General features: G+C 48.8%; 2 protein-coding genes across 7 annotated transcripts in view; one reads left to right on the top strand and one right to left on the bottom strand.

The window, feature by feature from the left end:
- The first annotated feature begins 276 nt into the window (after positions 1-276).
- On the top strand, positions 277-20,160 carry PLA2G2E (phospholipase A2 group IIE). 6 transcript variants are annotated; one of them, XM_027109923.1, is made up of 5 exons: positions 277-395; positions 4,888-4,968; positions 5,720-5,861; positions 6,070-6,176; positions 8,022-10,423. In XM_027109923.1, exons 2-5 carry the CDS (start codon positions 4,929-4,931, stop codon positions 8,162-8,164), a joined length of 432 nt encoding a protein of 143 aa, XP_026965724.1. In that variant the 5' UTR covers positions 277-395; positions 4,888-4,928; the 3' UTR covers positions 8,165-10,423. The 6 variants fall into 6 exon arrangements, with proteins under 6 accessions (XP_026965724.1, XP_026965726.1, XP_026965729.1 ...); XM_027109925.1 differs by having other exon boundaries at positions 5,723-5,861; XM_027109928.1 differs by lacking the exons at positions 277-395; positions 8,022-10,423 and adding exons at positions 10,869-10,975; positions 19,151-20,160 and having other exon boundaries at positions 3,812-4,968.
- OTUD3 (OTU deubiquitinase 3) overlaps positions 14,045-20,178 on the bottom strand; it is a 29,462-nt gene continuing 23,328 nt past the window's right edge. The window contains exon 8 of the mRNA XM_027109922.1: positions 14,045-19,183. Coding sequence (XP_026965723.1) covers positions 19,007-19,183 — 177 coding nt within the window. The 3' untranslated portion in view covers positions 14,045-19,006. The remainder of the gene's footprint in view (positions 19,184-20,178) is intronic.

A 20,178-nucleotide genomic window follows, 5' to 3' on the forward strand; every position in this document is an offset into this window, starting at 1 on the left:
CCAAGCTTTGCCCTTGTGAGCAGGTGGCTGTTTAATGACTATGGGTACCATGGGCAGCTGGCGTTCGAAAATCATGGCCCCGTCTGTGCCCGTTAACCTATCCCAGGGCCTATTGCTTACAACCTTCTTTCTGGTGCCAATTTCTATATGAAATAAAGGTTTTTGTTTGCAAGCACATTGAACGGTTACAGAAACCTACTCTGGTTAACCAAAGTCAGAAAGGAATTTGGTGAAAGGAAACTGGATGACTCATGAACTAGAAGAGCTCAGGGCGGAGTCAAGATGGCATACTAGGAGGACGTGGAATTCGCGTCTCTGCACAGCGAGGGTACCTACCAGGCACCGGTGGGGGACCACGGACACCTAAGGGGTCAGGAGGAACCCCCAGCGACCTGGTATGATGTGAGCGCGGGGGGGAGGGAGGGAGAAGGAGAAGTGGAGGCAGGAGAGGACTGGCACCCCTCAGGGGCGGCGCGGGGGAGGGGAAGGGATCTCAGGCGCGAAGCGGGAAACTGGGAGGGCAGAGGATCAAACGGGAGCGTGGCCAGGTTTCCCCTGCCTACTTGGGCCCCGGGGAGCCTGCTGAGATCCCGGGCCTGATCCTCTGCCCACCAAGGCCCCCTCCAGCCGCGCGGGTCCTGAGGGAGTGGGAGGGAGGGAAGGGGGAGCAAAAGTAAAGGCTGGACCTCCAGGATCGGCACCCCTGAGGGGTGGCTGGAGGAGGGGAGGAGTTCCTACACCCACTTGGACCCACTCATGGCTAGGGGTCCAGCGGGTACGGGGAGACCCTGGGGGTGGACCGTGCGGGGGTGGGGGGGCGGAGCAACGGAAGGGAAGGTGGCCAGCGCTTTCCCTGTGCACTTTGGCACTAGGGAGCCTATTGGGCTCCCAGGCCTAATCCTCTGCCCTTGGAGCCTCCCTCTTGCCAGCGCAGAGCCCAAACCCCGCCCCTACACCCCCCCCCCCCGCCAGGGCCCACCTCTACACTGGGAGACCCCCTCCAGTGCGCTGAGTCTAAACTCCACCCACACCCCGTCACCCAGGGCCTTAGCTCCCAACTCCGGAACTCCACACTCCGGAGGCCCTCCTTTGGAGGTGCGGCCTCTCCCCTTCTGCACAGGTGCTAAGCAGGGCCCAGGCCCTGCCCCACGCCTGAACATCACCCCTCGACCGGCCTAGGTCCCACCTCACCCTAAACCCCACCCCTGCCTAAGTTCCTGCCCCGCCTAAACTCCACGCCCCATGGTCAAGGCTTTTTTTTTTTTTTTTTTTCTGTTGTGGTTTTATTTTACCTTATTGCAGTTGTTTCAATTATATTTTTTATCTTTCTAATTTTATTTTGTTTTTCATTCTTTGTTATTGTATTGCTGTTTTTTTTTTTTTTTTTTTTTTTTCCTTGCCACACGGCTCGTGGGATCTTAGTTCCCAGGCCAGAGGTCAGGCTCAAGCTCCTGTGGTGGGAGCTCCAAGTCCAAACCGCTGGACTAACAGAGAACCTCAGACCCCAGGGAATATTCATCAGAATGAGGCCTCCCAGACGTCCTCACCTCAGCACCAAGACCCAGCTCTATCCAGCTGCCTGCAAACTCTAGTGCTGGAAGCCTCAGGCCAAACAACCAGTAAGACAGGAATACAGTTCCACCCATCAAAAAAAAAAAATGTTACAGACAAAGGAGCAAGGTAAAAACTTACAAGACCAAATAAATGAACATGAAATAGGCAACCTACCTGAAAAAGAATTCCAAGTAATGATAGTAAAGATTATCCAAAATCTCAGAAATAGAATGGAGAAAATAAAAGAAACATTCAACAAGGATCTAGAAGAACTAAAGAGCAAACAAACAGTGATGAACAACACAATAACTGAAATTAAAAATACTCTAGATGGGCTTCCCTGGTGGCGCAGTGGTTGAGAGTCTGCCTGCCGATGCAGGGGACGCGGGTTCGTGCCCCGGTCCGGGAGGATCCCACATGCCGCGGAGTGGCTGGGCCCGTGAGCCATGGCCGCTGAGCCTGCGTGTCCGGAGCCTGTGCTCCACAACGGGAGAGGCCACAACAGTGAGAGGCCCGCGTACCGCAAAAAAAAAAAAAAAAAAAAAAAAAAAAAAAAAAAACCCTAGAAGGAATGAATAGCAGAATAACTGAGGCAGAAAAACAGATAATTGAGCTGGAAGGGAAAGTGGTAGAAATAACTTTCAGGGAGCAGAAAAAAGAATGAAAAGAATTGAGGACAGTCTCAGAGACCTCTGGGACAACATTAAATGCACAACATTCAAATTATAGGGGTCCCAGAAGAAGAGAAAAAAAAGTGTCTGAGAAAATATTTGAAGAGATTATAGTCGAAAACTTCCCTAACATGGGAAAGGAGATAGTTAATCAAGTCCAGGAAGTGCAGAGAGTCTCATACAGGATAAACCCTAAGAGAAACACGCCAAGACACATATTAATCAAACTATCAAAAAATTAAATACAAAGAAAAAATATTAAAAGCAGCAAGGGAAAAACAACAAATAACATACAAGGGAATCCCCAGAAGGTTAACAGCTGCTCTTTCAGCAGAAACTCTGCAAGCCAGAAGGGAGTGGCAGGACATATTTAAAGTGATGAAAGGGAAAAACCTACAACCAAGATTACTGTACACAGCAAGGATCTCATTCAGATTCGATGGAGAAATCAAAAGCTTTACAAAGCTACGAGAATTCAGCACCACCAAACCAGCTTTACAACAAATGCTAAAGGAACTTGTCTAAGTGGGAAACACAAGAGAAGAAAAAGACCCATAAAAAGAAACCCAAATCGATCAAGAAAATGGTAATAGGAATATACATATCAATAACCACCTTGAATGTAAATGGATTAAATGCGCCAACCAAGAGACACAGACTGCCTGAATGGATACAAAAACAAGACCCTTATATATGCTGTCTACAGGAGACCTACTTCAGACCTAGGGACACATACAGACTGAAAGTGAGGGGATGGAAAAAGATATTCCATGCAAATGGAAATCACAAGAAAGCTGGAGTAGCAATACTCATATCAGATAAAATAGACTTTAAAATAAAGACTGTTACAAGAGATAAGGAAGGACACTACATAATGATCAACGGATCAATCCAAGAAGAAGATATAACAATTATAAATATATATGCACCCAACATAGGAGCACCTCAATACATAAGGCAAATGCTAACAGCCATAAAAGGAGAAATCGACAGTAACACAATAATAGAGAGAGACTTTAACACCCCACTTACACCAATAGACAGATTATCCTGCTTTGGGTAGTATAGTCATTTTCACAATGTTGATTCTTCCAATCCAAGAATATGGTATACCTCTCCATCTGTTTGTATCATCATTAATTTCTTTCATCAGTGTCTTATAGTTTTCTGCATACAGGTCTTTTGTCTCCTTAGGTAGGTTTAGTCCTAGATATTTTATTCTTTCTGTTGCAATGGTAAATGGGAGTGTTTCCTTACTTTCTCTTTCAGATTTTTCATCATTAGTGTATAGGAATGCCAGAGATTTCTGTGCATTAATTTTGTATCCTGCAACTTTACCAAATTCATTGATTAGCTCTAGTAGTTTTCTGGTAGCATCTTTAGGATTCTCTGTGTATAGTATCATGTCATCTGCAAACAGTGACAGCTTTACTTCTTCTTTTCTGATTTGGATTCTTTTTATTTCTTTTTCTTCTCTGATTGCTGTGGCTAAAACCTCCAAAACAATGTTGAATAATACTGGTGAGAGTGGGCAACCTTGTCTTGTTCCTGATCTTAGTGGAAATGGTTTCAGTTTTTCACCATTGAGAACGATATTGGCTGTGGGTTTGTCATATCTGGCCTTTATTATGTTGAGGTAAGTTCCCTCTATGCATGCTTTTTATGCATGGAGGGTTTTTATCATAAATTGGTCTTGCATTTTGTGGGACCTCGACATTTCTGATCACGACAGAGCCGAGTCCTCTCCTCCATCCCACGAACCTCCAGCCAAGCTTTGAAGCCCGGCCTCAGTGTTCTGACCCGACGATGGGGACAGCAGCTCTCTCTGGGGGCCAAGTTGGACCAGGAGGCTACTGTCTCCCCGACCCAGGCCCTAAGATGACATCAAAAGGATGGAAGTTTCCAGTTCATGCCGGAATGTGGGTTTTCCAGCTGAGTCAGATGGAGCCTGTTTCTATGGCAGCCATGCTCCACCACTACTCGAGGGTTTGGGGAGACAGAATTCTTAACTGGGAGTATTTTCGCTACCTGTCAAACAAGCAGGAGCCTGCCCAGGAAAGAACAATAAAGAAAAAACCCTAAGCCCAGCTGGCTGAGCGCCCAGGCTTTGCATTCTAGGTTCTTGGACAAGTGGCCCCCTGTTATGGAGTCAAGTTGCCATCACCACTCTCCGTCTGGGTGACACAGGGGCTGGTTGAGGGGCAGGAAGGGGAGTCGGGGCCATGCTGAAGTAGCTAGCGTCATGGAAACAGGACAGACTTGCCCTTGGTGCTCCCTGGCCAAGGGAGCTGAGAACTTAAGTTTCTCAGCCTCTCTAGGCTGCATCAGTGAAATGGGAATGAGAAAAAGACACCAAGAATGAAGAGCGCCTAGGTGGGACCAAGCACGGTGATTTGGGGAAAGGAGGAGGGGAGGGGAAGGGCGGAGAGAAGAAAGCCCACAGATCGACCCCCACCTTCCCCAAACTGCCTGGAAGCAGAGCCCACAGGCCCCAGGCTGGCCCCTCCCCTGGAGACTTGGCCAAAGTGTCAGACCAGGAAGTATCATTACGTCACTGGGCATTCAGGGGTTAATGAGGGGGAGTGGACAGGACCCTGGTATTTAACTAATGCGGAGAGGCCTTGAGATCAGAGGCACGCCTGCTGACTTCCTTCTCCTTCAGCCCAGCTTCTCTACTCCCTGCACCCCTCCCCTCCCAGCAGAATGAAGCTTCCCCCTCTTCTGACCTTACTTTGCCTCATGGGTAAGTAACCTTCCTGCCTTTACCCCTCCCCTGCCCCAGCTAGGAATCCCCAACTCCCTGGAGGCCCCTGAGCTGGGCCCTGAGGAGGGTGTGATTGGACATCCTGAGGAGGCCAGTTCTTCCGGAGCCATCACTAGTCAGTGGAGAGGGGGGAGAGGGGAAGACAGCAGCCCGGAGGGCCCGGTGGGGCGGGGGAGAGGGGCTGGCAGGGATCCCAGACAGCACACGAGCTCCTGCCACCCCCGCTCCATCCCTCACTTAAGTTTCCATTTTTGGCTCTAACCTGCCCGGGTCAGCAGCCCCCCACTGCTGCATCATCAGGACCTAGAGGAATTTGGGGAAGTCCAGGTGGTTTGGAAGCTTATCCAGTGACATCTGATGGGACTTGACAGGGACAGAGTTCCTGCGGGGATGGGGCTGACACCTGGGGAGGTGATCAGGAAGGGTTGGGACCCCGGAGGATGAGTGGGTGGTATTCTGGGAGATGGTGGAAGGAGAGCGGAGTGGGGGGTAGGGGGGTCACGTGTGCTGACACGACGCGGGTGAGGACTAGGGGATCAAGGTGCGATGATGTCATGGGGATATTATTACTGCTTAGCATTGTTAGTATTGGGAATGAGGTGCTTAGGGAGGTGAGGTCACCTAGACAATCGGAGAGATGTCTGGACTCAGGTTTGGGGGCACATCAGGGGCAGCTGGCTGCAGAGGGTGGGGCCCTGAGGGAGCTGACCTCCTCCACCCTCCCTCCCAGCAGTGGCCCTGGCTGTCGGGAACCTGGTCCAGTTCGGGGTGATGACTGAGAGAATGAAGGGGCAGCCTGCGCTGCAGTACATTGACTATGGTTGCCACTGTGGTTTCGGCGGCTCCCACGGGCCAGTGGACCAGACAGACTGGTGAGCAGGTGGCCCAGCAGGTAGAGCACCTCGCTGGAGGATGGAGAGGCCGGGGGAGCATCCTGGGAGGAGGGAGGGGCTGGGGGCACCTAGAAAGTTGGGGCCGACCTCCACTTTGAGCCCCTTTGGGCACTGAGCCCCCCAGGCAGCCCCTGGTTCTGCCCAGCCTGGCTCACAGGCCCCTCCAAGCCAACCATGACCCTTACAGGTGCTGCCACGCCCATGACTGCTGCTATGGGAGTCTGGAGAAGCTGGGCTGTGAACCCATGTTGGAAACGTATCTTTTCTCTGCCAGCAGGCACGGCATCTTCTGTGGTAAGTGAACAGCCCTAGACTCCCCCAGACACCAGGTTGGGGGAGAGCTTCAGCTAGGAACCCTCTCGTGATGGAGCCCCTTGAGCCTGGCCACCTGGGCTGGGGCGGGCGTGGGATCTTCCATCATCACGGAAGTGGGGAGAGACCTGTCCATCCACCCAGATGCTCCTGTGGCACCCAGCCTAGAGAGCACATGACCCATCAGCTCCTGCCCTGACCCCAGGCACTTTCCCCAGCCAGAGCCTTCCCAGCTCCAGCCTCTGGGGAGAGGAGCCAAAGGGGGTAGAGCTGAGCCCCAGAGCAGCTGTACCCACACAGCCCTCCCCAGGGCCTGGGTGGCAGCTAGAGGCAAGGTTCCCAGGACAGAGCCTTGAGGGCAGAGCCCCAGACAGAGAGAGCTGGAGCTTGGATTTGGGACAGCAGACCCTGCTCCCAAAGGCTGAGTGCACCAGTGCTCATCCTTGCCAGGCCCAGTGCCCACTTGGACCAAGTAGCTTTCCTCTGGTCCCCGGCCTGGGGAAGCAGCCTGCCCCGAGTCAGAGTGCGGAGGGCTCCACGCAGCCCAGCCCCGTGGAGGGAGCTCAGATCAGAGAACCAAACCTTCTTCCTGCCGCAAAGCCAGGAGCAGCCTGGAAGGAGGGCAGGCCCAGCGTGGGGCACAGCAGGAGGGTCTAGGAGGGTCAGAGAAGACTCAGCTCAGATCTCTAAGATCTGTCCCGGGGGAGGGGCAGAACAAGAACCAGAACCACGGGAGGCAGATTTGGCTCAGAGATGCCTGTTCCCAGCAAGGCAGCTTTGACAGGTAGTAAGCTCCCCATCCCTGAGGATTCATGCAAGGCTAGGAAGCCACCTGTCAGGGACGGCACTGAGAGGATGAGTGAGGAGAGGTGTTAGGTGAAAAGGGACACCGGGTCAGGGAGTCACCTACCCATTGTATGTCTTTGGGCAAGTGACGTAACCCCTCAAAAGCCTCTACTTCCTCATCTACAAAAGGGAGACAATCACTCAGTTCCCTGGCTTAATCCAGCTTCTGGTAAGAACCCCCCAAAGGAGCTGACGTGGCTGTTAAGCCCCTTCCAACTCTGACTGCTGCTGAAAGAGCAGGTGAGAGCAGAACCCGGATGGGGAACGAGGCTGACCTTTGCAAAGCACAGTGAGGAACCTGGATATTTCTGAGCTGGGGGATGTCTTCACGGGGACAAAAAGGAGCCAGAGCCAGTCAGGGCAGACAGAGGCAGTGGAGGGAAGAGGAGACTTTGGGGCCCCTGGTGCCTGCAGAGCTGACGTCAGCTCTGCTCCCCAGGCAGGGTGTGGCCACGTGTGGGGGGGGAGCCCTAAAGTTAATGCTAGGAAAATGGGCTTCGTCCGCTCTGAGGGAGACAGGCACGGCCGAGCGGGCCCCAGTTTCAGTCCCTCTGGGGCACGCCGAGGCCATCTGGGGTTGAGCTGCTGTAAGCTTCCCAGCTTTCCTCTCAGGCTGACAGCTGCCTCACTGTCAGTAACGCATTACATGGGAGAAGGAGTTGCCTGGAAATGCACTCTCCCTGGGCTGGGGCGGACGACAGTTAGTGAACCAGATGGTCTCCCCATGGGGGAAAGGGCTAAGGGCAGTGGAGTGGGCTTGGGAAAGGACAGGAGAACAAACTTCCAGGCTTCCCAGCATCCTGGGCCCCAGCAGGCCCTCCGGGACTCTGCCCTTTCTCTCACCCATCCCTGGAACATCCCCCATGAGAATGGGCTTCCAGCAGAATGGGGCTGAGAACAGGGACCACAGAGCAGTCCCCTGCATGTCTGAGAGTGGCAGGACCGAGGCGCCCAGGCCCTGACTCACCTCGTCCCATCCAGCTGGCAGAACCACCTGCCAGCAACAGACCTGCGAGTGTGACAAGAGGGCTGCTCTCTGCTTTCACGACAACCTGGGCACCTACGACCGCAAATACGCCCGTTACCCCAACAAGCTGTGCACCGGACCTACCCCGCCCTGCTAAGGCTGTGCTCCGCTTCTTTCCTGCGGCCCCCTGCCCTCCAGCTGCTGGAGCCCCAGACCTCCGGAACGTTGGCACCAGAGCCCCTCCCTCTGGAAAATTCCTTTCCTGCAAACCCATCCCTCCCTGAGAGCTCCCAGATGAGGAAGAGCCATGCCCGGGGGCCCTTTAGCACCCAGAAGATTCTATAACCCACCCCCTGGGATCTCAGTTCCCTCTTCCGAATATGTGAATGATATTTTCCCATAATTCCAATACTGATCCTCAGATTCTATCATTGTAGGGCTTAATTAGTCTGCAGTTTCATTCATTCGTTCGTTTCTTGAGCACCCACCATGTGCCAACAACGTGCTAAGTGCTGGGACACAGCGTGGGTCTGACATGGGTGGCCCCTGTGCACAGCTCTGACATTCTGTCCTTTTAATTTCCCATTACAGTGAGTTTCTGTGATTCTCTTTTTCTAACATTCCACCATCTTATCCAAGATAATAATGGCACTCTCTAGAAGGAATGTTTCTGGCCATATGGCATAATGTGAGAAGCACGCAAAATGCCAACCTAAAAATATTGTCCCCACCATGTCATCAGGCTTCAAATCCCTCCCATTAGAAGACTGGCTCAAAGTGAAAAGAAGCTCTCAAATCACCTTTTTCGAAGCCCTCCCTTGACAGATGGGCATTCGGGGCTCAGAGAGGGAAAGTTCTACCTGAAGGGGTGTCCTCACTCCCATACCAGTGTGCCTTCATTTCTTCATGAGTGGGTATCAGTCACTGACACTCTACCCCTCTGGTTGTCATCTTGGACAGCCCAGGGTGCCCAGGGAAGGTCAGCTGTGAGGATGCCCAGGCCAGGTCAGGCTCCTGATACAGGGAGGGGAAGAGGAAAGGTTTCAACATCCAACACCCTAGGGCCAACTCTGGAGCCAATTTAAAGCACCAAAGGATTCCCATCAAATGGAATGCAGCCTATCTGGGAAGCAATGAACTTCAGCAGATTCTACTCCTAAATATAGATATATCTCCTCTATCTATAATATGCTGATAAAATCTTCCAGGATTGGGATGAGACTATTCAATGAGATAAAGCATGTAAAAAAGCATCGCACAGGCAACGCTCTCAGCGGCCAGGTAATAAACATCCCCTCCCTTTGTCCATTTCATGGAACGTGTGCAACTTTCAGGACTTTGAGGGCAGGAAGGAGCCTGAAGCCATCAAATCGATGATCATCATACATTTTAAAAGGTGAAGAAGTTCTGTGCTAGGAAAACAAACACAAACAAACAAAACATGGGGGGCAGATGTGCGCGCTTTGTTGCTGTGACTTGACTCAAATCCTTGGCGAATAATCACCGGGAGACCAGGTCGTAAAGCACAGTGTGTGTGGGTGGGGAAGAGAGCCCAGTGTTTGTTGGGAAGAGTGGTCCTGAGGCACCCTCTGTTGTCCATTTTGTTCAGGCTAACAGGTGGGAACAAATTTGGCTTAAGCCTGAATTTCCCTTCATCATGGGGGCAAAGTATGCTTCTGGGCTAGTGAAACCGGCCGCTTCGCACTTTCAGTAATCATATGCTGAGAAATAATCAATAAGTCCTTACAGACATCTTAGAATGATGGTACGACTGCATACACGAGAAACACAGGAAGAAGGAACTGACCTGGGGGAGATGGAGAGAGGTGGTGCTCTGGGCGTTACGGATTCAAGGCAGCGATGGAAGGAGTACCTTGTGAGGTTACAATTGCTTAACCATCTGACAGGGTGAAAACTGGAACTTAAGAACAAGCCTCGGTGCAGTCTGTTTTTTGAAGAATCAACAAATATTTGGTGAATGCAAGAATGATTCCGTCTAAATCCTGTTTGTGTGTGTGTACAGTACATACGCTTGATTTCCAGTGCAGACTTGGTGGAAAAGGCTGAAAAAAGGAAAGGAGAGCCCTGAACTTGATGTCGGAGCTTCCAGGTAGAGCCCTCTGCTCTGCCGGTTAGCAGTGGTGCATCTGTTCTAGACCCCGCTGCTCAGGGAGCTTATTAGAAATGCAGAATCTTGGACCTGACCCCAGATGGCCGAGTTAACAAGACCCCCAGGTGACTCGTGTGCACACTGAAAGCACTGATATATGGCCACAGACAGCCTCAGTGTCTGCACTTGTGAAATAGAACAATGACATTTCCCTGGTAGGTTGATTGTAGCGAGGTTTTAATAAATTAGCATGTGTGGATGTACACAAAATAATGCCTAGCACATTATAAGCATCCCATAAATGAATGAATGATAGTCATAATAACAAAAAATACCTAACATTTATTAAGCATTCGGCATTCACCAGGCACTGTTCTAAATGCTTTCTGTTTATTAATTTATCAAATGAATGAATGAGTGAATGAATGAATGGCTGAATGAGGCATGGGGACTGAATCAAGCCTGGGGAGGGGACTTTGTTACCTGAATGTTTCATAGCTTGCGTCTCCGATTTTGATGATAGGATTTGGATGGTTTTTGCTTTTGTTCCCACTTGGCCCCTAACAAAAGCTATGAACCAAGTGTTCAATTAAATAACTTGCTGAGTAAGCGATTAGAAATCAAATCACGTTGGAATTCCAGAGTTAAGTCCAATTATTATTTCATGGACATTCGTCCACTTCTTTAGGGTTCTTCGCAGCGTCACTGCTGGAGAACTGAATACTGTATTAAATTCCATTCTTTCCCTCAGTACACTTTCATACAAACCATGCTCCTGGCCCCTTGCTGAAACCTGGAGACAGAGCTAAATCTGACGTGGCCAACCTATAGACAGACAACAGCAATTACTCTACACTGGTGAGTGTCATAATAGAGCCAAGATCAGGCTCTCAGGACCTAAGGTTCTTCAGCCCTCCGTTCTCCATCCAGCCTCCATCCTGTCCACAATGCCAGCTTCATTTTCCCAGAGATTGGTTTCCATCATATCACTCTTCTGCCCCTGAACCATCAGTGGCTCCCCATTGTCCACCAAGCCCTGGCATTCAAGCTTGGTATCATCTGCTTTTCCCGCCATATATATTTCTCTATGCTCCTCGCCACTGCCGGAACATGCCCACCTGTCTTCACACCTCTGTGCAATAGCTTCCTTCAACCCGGAAGCCTCCCTCTCACAGGCTCCTTATCACCACATTCACACCCATGTGCTTTGAGGCACATCTCAAATGCCACCTTTCCCATGTGCTTTTCCACCTGGAGAAGATTTCACCCTCCTCTGAACAGCCAAGCAATGTGTTTATACTTTTCTTAGGGATACTTACCCCAGCTATTTGGGCTCTTGTTTTGGGTTCCTATATGGGGAAGGCAGACTGCCCTGGGTTCAATTCTGTGATCTTGGACCCATTATTTATTTCCTTATGTGTAAAACTGGGATGGGACCATCAGCCTCACTGGGTGGTTTTAAGGTTTAAATGAGATAACTTATTCAAAGTGCCTGGGGCATCATAGATGCTCCATCTGTGCTAGGTCACTTTGCATTTTTGTCTCCCCTATTGAATCCATCACATGGTGGATGCTAAATAAATATCTGCTTAATTGAATCCACAGATACATGATAATTGCGATTATACACATGATAAATACTATACTAATTTATTTGAATAGCCCCTTGGCCCACTACTCTGAGTGCCATTTATCTTAAAACATTTATCTTAAATGGACAAGTGTTTGGAAATCATTAACCTTCAGTGCCCTGATCTGTTGTCCCACAGAGGCAATGAGGTAAAATTGGCTGGAGAGACGGTACATAGCACTCTTCCTGGAGGGCTGTTACCTGTGATGTGTTCCAAGGTCAAAATGCACATACAGGCTGACTCGTGACACTGTAAGAAGAGGTCAGGAGGAACCAGGTATTTCTGATCTTTGGAATTCATTCAGTATGCACAGCATTAGTCTTCCAGTAGCAAAAGGCATGCGACAAGTGTTTGAAGAAAGGAGTTCCCAGTCCTTCTCCAAACGAATTGTCTACCCTTAATAAACTGTCCCAAACACGTGGGACATCCTACTCTCCCACTGGAGGGGTTTGCTTATGCTGGTCCTTCAGGCCCAAATATCTTAGCTTCCTATTTCCACCTCCTATCTTCCCTTTCATGCCTCGTCTAAATGTCACTTCCTCCACAGAGCCTTCCTTGATTTCCCTTCTGAACTCACAGCCCTCCTATCAGTACCTCCTTTTATGGCCTGTGCTCTCTTGGGTCATAGTTAACATATCCGCTTTCACTGCTGGGCTGAAAGGTTTCCGAGGACAAGGTCCATATCTGATTCAATGCCCAGAAATAGACTCCAACACAGCACAGGTTCAGTAAATGATGGATGGATTCTTGGATGTTTGGATTGGTGAATAAATTGAACAAAAACTGAGCATCTTGAGATATCTAAATCCCTCTATCATAGGGAAATTCAGACAAGCTTCTCCAAGGCGGAGAATTTTTCCTTCTGCCAAGCCAGAATCCATGAATCAGCAAGATCGTTCTTGATCCTGTTCAACCCAGAAAGTTCTAAATCGCTGCATCACTATGGTCTGAGGGCCCACCCTGTCCAGCAGTCCAGTCAAAATCATATTGGAGCAGAGCATTTGATGACAAATTTTGGTTGTATCTCAAGGCCAACATGCACTTTCTGTGCATCTGGCAAACAGGTAACTTTAAACCTGGGGGTTTCAACCCTGTTTTCTCCTAGACAACCATAAGCAGTTAACAAGAGGGGACACGGGAGCTGCCACTTTCCCTCTTATGGTATCTCAATCTTTGGCACCATAACTTGTCACTCACCCAGAGTAAGCAAGGCTATAGCCTGGAGGAAAATGTAAATAATAAACTGTGTTCTCTAATTATCCCCTATGTGGCCTGAGGACACTTCCGCCCTTACAGACTCATCCAATCTCACAGGTCACCGAGACCCAGCCAGGAAGCCCCACGGCCCCCGGCCCCAGCTGAACCACTGCGGAATGGAATTAAGGAGGCCACGGAAGTCTTCCAACGGGGGGAGGGGACACTTACATCGGGACAGCACTCTGGTCCTAGCGGATCTTTCAGAAAGATTCTCAGTTGGGTTAACAGAGTCCAGAGTCTGGGCCTCGTGGGCTCAGGAACTGGATAGCATTTGTGCACCCAGAAGTCTCTTGGTCACGGAATGAGGCAAAAATCACACAGGGAGGACAGTGCCCAAGGGGGGTCGGCCTTGCCAGTAGCTGGAGAATTCTTCCACCCAGGGTGGTACCGGACACTGTTCAGTGCCAAGATCCTGCAGAAACAATTCAAAGGCTGCTTGATGAGCACAAACATAGACCAAGAGCGAGCAGGAGCCTCGAGGCCAAAATCATGAGGCCGCGGCGAGGCTGGTGAGATGGCAGCAATCTTGACCTGTGACTGGCCCTGGAGCCCTGGAGCCCCGTGCGAGCAGCGCCCTGCTGCACGGGCCAAAGGGTCCCCTCCCTCTGGTTTTCTGTGGCCGCCCTTCCCCCTCCCGAGGACCTCTTCCAGGTGAGTCCGTGCAGTCACCGCTGCCCACGTGCACCTGGGGGAAGATGCTCCCTCCTGGAATGGGATCAAACCAAGCCCCCGAGTTCTAGAGAAACCCCAAGGTGGAAGCCAAAAGACAGCTGCTCTGTATTTAGACAACTACGAACTATCATAGACGTTCTTAGATACCAGGCAGAAATCTGAGGGATGGCCCTGCCAGTGTGTGCGGCGGCCATACTCCCCTGGACGGAAGCTACAATCAGCTGCTTAAGCTCAGTGAGACCCCAGACGAGCATACACTGGAAGAACGTGCACATCTTCCGTGCCAAGGTCTCTAAGGAGGATATTTCCCAGCATGCTCTCTGTCTCATGCAAACGGCGGCCAGACAGTGACAAAAACAACTTGAAACTTTCTCTTTAAACTAGAATTTATTGGTATACAAAACTCCATTTCATAGATAAAGTGGCACATCTTTGCAGCTTCTATTGCACCAAGTATTGAAGATTAAAAACACAAAAAAAGAAACATTTGGTTTTGAAAACACTGCAAATAGCCAAGTACAGTACTTTGGTAAATAAAAAATAAAATGGTTCAGAGTAACACAATCTGAGGAAAGAAACATCCTGGAGGAAATGAACTATGGACATCAGACAATGGTCACATTCCCCCCGTCCAGCTCCACAGATAAGGCAAGACTTGCTAAGTCTATGGATCATGACCCCACAGAGGTCTTAAATATCTTCGGACTGCAGTGAGGACAAGTATAGTGCAATTAGAAAAAAAGAGAAGGTGGCTGAGCCTGTGAAGGCCCCTGTGTTCTCCACAGACCCACCTGCCCTCCTTCATAAAGGGGATTAACACCCACCAGCGCTTCTACATCAGCAAGAGGAACACGGAGGTTTGATGTCCGACCCCTGGCTCTTTTCTTCTTCTCACGGAGCTCGGTGCTGGTGGCGGACGCTGGAAGGGTAGCCAGGGAGGCCGAGGGCCCTTCTCCCCAAGGAAGATGAACCATGAGAGGAGCCCACACCCGCATTCCTCAAGTTCTGGTTGAGGGACCTGCCAGGGGATCAAACCACAGGCTGAGGTCTGTGACTGTGCTCAAACAACTACCACAGATGGCTGGCAACAGTGAGCTGCTGGATGTCGAGATGCGGAGGATGAGGGGCAGACCACCGAGGTCTCGCCCAGCGGCCATTACCTTCCGGGGCCACAGCACAGCGAGCAGGGGTAGTTCCGGGACCGGGGGCGTGCCCTGCTTAAACCACAGTCACCACGCACAAGTCCGCGCTCTTACAGAAATTGTTCTCTACCGGTACCAGCCCCTTCTCAGGTAACTTTGCGAGAATGCTAAACGCTTTAATCAAGCTACAAAGTAGTCTGAACTAGGAGAGCGAGGCTCTAGAAGGTAATTCCTCAGAGGAGATGGTTAAGAGCCTGAGGTTTTTACAGGGAACGTTACCTTGGACAGACGCAGCCCAGCAGTCAACGAGGCCCAGCTCCTCCCCGGAGCCGGGCCCTGTGCGCACCTTCTGAGTTCCGTACTGTGCAATGCACTTCGCGCCGGGTGCTCAGTGTCTCCACTTCAATCCAATTATCCACTCCCCCTCTCGCATGTGACAGCAGAAGATCTGCTATCGTTTACGTATGCCGTCGAGATCTTCAACTTAACAACATCAATGGAAAAATACAATTTGCTTTTGAGTCAGGAAAACACACCTTGTAGAAAGCGCCCTTATTAAATCACCTCAGAACAACCGTCGGAAGGCCCCAGAGTTCGAGCAGCGCCTGTTCTGAAGGCTGAGATGAACAAAACAGTGAATAATGAAATGTCAAAACACAAAAACTGCATCAGACTCTGAGTCTAAAGGTTTGCTATAGATAGAGCCTTGAGGTAAAAAAAGGTGAAGAGCTACGCATCCACCCAAAATGGGAGTCAGGGAGGGCCACAGATGTGACATTGAAACTACAAAGCTCCACTGTCACCCCATCCACACAGACCCTTCTGGTCAGGGTGAGAGTTAGTCAGCTCTGACTAGGAACCCAAGTTTCCTTCAACTGACTGCACATTCGAGTTGAACGTCTCACAGAGGTAAAACTGACAGCATTCTATGTGGACACGATAAAACCCAGGCAGTCCAGTTTCTCAGAATGAGAGAAACTGCACACGGATGACAGGGACTCACTACGAGCACAGTTCAATGCCAAGTCCATCTGATATCTACCTGTTTAACATGGGAGCAGCTCTCCCCCCTCAGCATGGCCCTCCCCCCACCCCAGGACAGTATCATTTCGAACCGTCAAAGCTCCCCAGGGAAGCAGGCAGCACCATGAGAAATGACCTACACAAAGGCCCACTCTAGCTGCCCCACAATGGAGCTCCCACTTCACAAGCCCTCAGAATCACAATAGGTAGGGAAGTGTTTTCAGAGCTTATAAAAGAAACTATAGACAAGCTCAACTAACACTTAAGATTCTTCTTTCTGCCACAATTCTTCAACCAGACTTCACTCCTGAAAGCATATTTCCTATTATTGAAAAATTAAATATACATATACATTCTTTCTCTAACATCTCCTGGTGGCAACTATATTAATTCAGAAGTTGCGATTCTATGTTGTTTCAATACATCTACCTCTCTAGTACAAAGCTGATGCTACTAAAATTTTATTTTGTATTTTGACCTTTAAAAAAATCTTTTTTTAAAATCCATAAAACCTTTATATACAGTTTATAAGACTAGTAAGCAGCTATGGACCACAGCCTCATCCCCCTTCTCCTGACCAAAGCTACCGAGACAATCGCACATAACAAACCTCTAACAGCCACAGAGGTTAAGAAAGAGTCGCCTCCTACTATGCAGTTCACCTGAGTAACTACACCTGGTAACCGTCACTGACCAGTCATCCCAGGACTAAACATGCTGGGCCTCCATTTTGGCTGCCAATAAAGTAGTTCTCAAGTGCCTACCAAGGCAACCAAGTACTACATGGATTCCATCTACCTCATGCTTTGGTGGGACTGAGGCAGTGAAGGCTAAATTTAAACCCTTAGCTAGAAGTTATCACTAAAGTTGGATACATGTTCCCCATTCCTAATAATTAACACACTAAACACAGACCAATTATAACTAGAAAACTATGACATGGTAATAAAAGAAAACTACTGAAGCCATTTGATTAGTTTTTAAAACCACTGTTATTTTACCCAAGAAATGCCGAAGCCTATGATCAGAATTAGGTAATTTATAAATAAATGTGCCCAGTATTCTTTAGCAACTTTTCAGCAACTTCTAAAACCCAACAGGAAAAAACAAAAACCCAATAGGGCCCAAGGCCACCTTCATTAACCAAGTAAATAAAGCGATCCTACTACTTCTGACAATGGGTCTCCCTCAAGCTATTTCTGACTCCTAATTCTGCTGAATTTCTGGTACGCAATCAGTCTTTCTGAGGGGATCTGGTCTCCTGTACTCTCACAGTACAAGACAGACAAGAAAGAGTGCTCGCTCAGAAACGCTCAGCCAGAGTCAGGAACGTGCCCAGAGTTAAAAGCCAAGAGAACAGATCCTGAAGCACTGGACCTCACTCCCTTGGAGACAGTGAGACAACGGAGACCCCTCACTTGTCTGGACTGAGTACTAGAGGCTCTAACTCAGGACTCCGCAATGTGCAAAGAAAAAATGCTGTGCAGTTTCTAAATCTGCCGCATGTCACGATGTACTGTACCAGGGTGTTCCGGGAGCGCCTCCAGGAGACTACCGATGCTCCAACCACAAAAAGTCACCGAAGTCAAACAAACAAAAAATTAAAATACATCACCAAAACCACAGAAGGCAAATCACCTGCTGATAAAGGCAATCCAATGAATCCAAGGCCAGCCCACACGATGATGTGTCCATACGTGTCAAAACCTTTTTACAGTTTTTCCCTTTGCCTCGGAACTCTGATAATTTTGAAATCTGAGATGGGGGAGGTAACTAATAATTTACCTTTTGATTCAGCATATATTATTTCTCCAAATATTAGGTCCCCAAAAGGCAAAGAGAGTCCAAGATTGGCCGCTTCATACATTCGTTTTAAAGTTCACCTTCACCTAATTCGGTTTGAGGAATGCAATCTCTCCACCGCCCAAATCTGTTTCAGCACTGTGGAGTCATCTGAAGGCCTCAGCCAAAGTAAGTTCTCTGCCCTGCTAGTCTAACCTAAGTCACTGACAACTTCTGGAGGGTGCTGGAGAGTGTTTTGAACAGCAAAATCCCCAAACAGGGCTTAACTAAAAAGAAGTTAAGTGCAGCGTTTTATGGGATTTCATTTTCACAATACTAAGAAAATTCAGCAAAGGGTCAAGTTACCTTTTATCTCTCTGAAGGCATCTTTCTAAATCCAGAATAGTAAGGAAGAAAAGACGGTTACTTACTTAAAATGTGAACGTGAAAAGCCTTAGAAATCCTTCCAGACACCCCCCACCCCCCCCCCCCAATCAATTACCTCTTCAGACTTCTTCCTGAGCAAAATCTCAGGACTCCCTTGACTTCTGCCTTTACAACTATGGCTTCTGCGCTCCACGCTATCAGAATCCCAGAACTGTATCATAAGCACTGATGATACACTGTCTTCTCGTTGTCAAGAAACAAGTACAAACTACTCAGCAACACTACAGATTTTCCAGCAAAGCCCAGGCCTAATTAACAGTCTGGCCTATTTATCGTACGGCTTGAGTGCAAACGAACCAACAGCACCTGCATCCCATCTGAGCATCAGAATCAGGAAGAAGAGAAACACAGCTGTTTAATTTCCACCCTGACTACAGGCCACAACCTTCACATCCTATTACTTTGGGAAAACACTTCCTGAATTATTTTCTGATTAACTTGCATTAGAAGAAAGTTAATTCTAAACATGTACCTGAGTTGGACATCATTTATAAACTATCCTGCATATGAATGTCTGTTTGAAAATGAAAGAGAAACAAAGGAAACTTGTCATTCTGAATTTCTAGCAATTAATCTAAACTACTTCATGAACAATTACAGTGAAACCCCGAGTGTTAAGGAAAGATCCCGGGGTCACCGAACTCTGATTTTCAGGGCAAATAAAACCACACTTAAAAAGGGTTTTTTTGACCTAACTATCCACCCCTAAAAGTCGATATTTTAATTACGGAACATGAATGGCTTCACTGCACTTTCATTAAATAAGACACATCACTGACAAAACTGAACAAAAAAGGAGGCAGCTTGAAGAAAACTAACTCAGTGTGTGATTCTGTGGGTTGAGTTTCGTTTTGTAAAAGGATGGCCTCGCTGGAAAGCCTGGCACACGGCCCTCCGTTTTCCATTCCCTTCTCACAACTCCCAGGAGGCCAGAGTCAGATGTTGAGAGCCGCGAAAGTCTTCACCAAGGTGACCTGGGTGCTCGCGTCTGCTTCACTTCTGTTGTTGTCCCTGTGGCTACTCCTGCTCTCCAGGGCTTTGTGACGGTGCCTCTCCTCCTGTCGTTTCTTCTTCTCTAGTCGCTGCTGTTCTCGCCTCTGTTTGTTCGTGACCTGAAATAGAAGACTGCCACCTGAGTCGCCTGCACGGGGACACAGGCTGCACCAGTGGACGGGAAATGCAGGGCTGACAGATGCAAAGGGTACAAACTGCCTTTCAACGAGAACAGAGAAAACCCACCTAACAGACCAAAAATGATTCATTTCCCATTACTGCTCAAATTTACGTTTAAATTTATACCCTCTTGCTGAGCTAGCAAACGAAATCAATTCCATTCTCCTCATAAACCAATTCAAAATGACCTAAAGAAACATTAACCCTAGTCCAGCAGGAGGTAACACTCAAACATGCCACAGGATGCCTTCCTGTACATAATTTATTGCCCCAGGGGATCCTAACAAAATCCTCAGAAGCTTATCGCATCTTAGCCTCTGCCTGTGACCTTTTACATTACATTGCATTTTGAGCTCAGAATTTCCTGGTGAAAGTCTTTACGATAAGTTCCAAATTCAGTAAAATTAATGGTGTCTTATACTACTCGTGGGAGTGGGGTTGGGAAGGGAGCAGTACAACCCTTTGGGGAAGCATTTGACAATTTACCAAAAGACCTTAAAAAGATTCAAATATCCATGCCCTTTAACCTGTTAATTCCATTTCTGGAATTCTAGCCAAGCAAATAATGCAAAATACTAAGACTTATACACAAAGATGTTCACTGAAGGTGATGGTATTTACAAAAAAATGGGATTCAATCACCTGGGTTAGCACGGAAAGCACCCACACACGCAGCAATGTTAGGCGGGAAATGGAGCCGATCCGCGTGTATGAGTATGAATTCACGGTATACTTCCTTCTAGCCATCACTGCAAAGCCCAGGCAGGACAAGTGAGGTCTTCCTTCCACTTCATGATATACCCTCATGCACTCCCTGTATTTCCTACAGTAACCACTTTCATAGATCAAGAGAAAATCACACACTAAACTGAGCTCCAAGTTCCCTCCACGCCACCGAGTTGCAGCAGCCCACCGTTTGCCCGTGCAGCCCCAG

The sequence above is a fragment of the Aethalodelphis obliquidens genome, unplaced genomic scaffold, assembly GCF_003676395.1.
Source record: "Aethalodelphis obliquidens isolate GAN/ISIS:26980383/991018 unplaced genomic scaffold, ASM367639v1 scaffold9, whole genome shotgun sequence".
Lineage (NCBI taxonomy): Eukaryota > Metazoa > Chordata > Mammalia > Artiodactyla > Delphinidae > Aethalodelphis > Aethalodelphis obliquidens.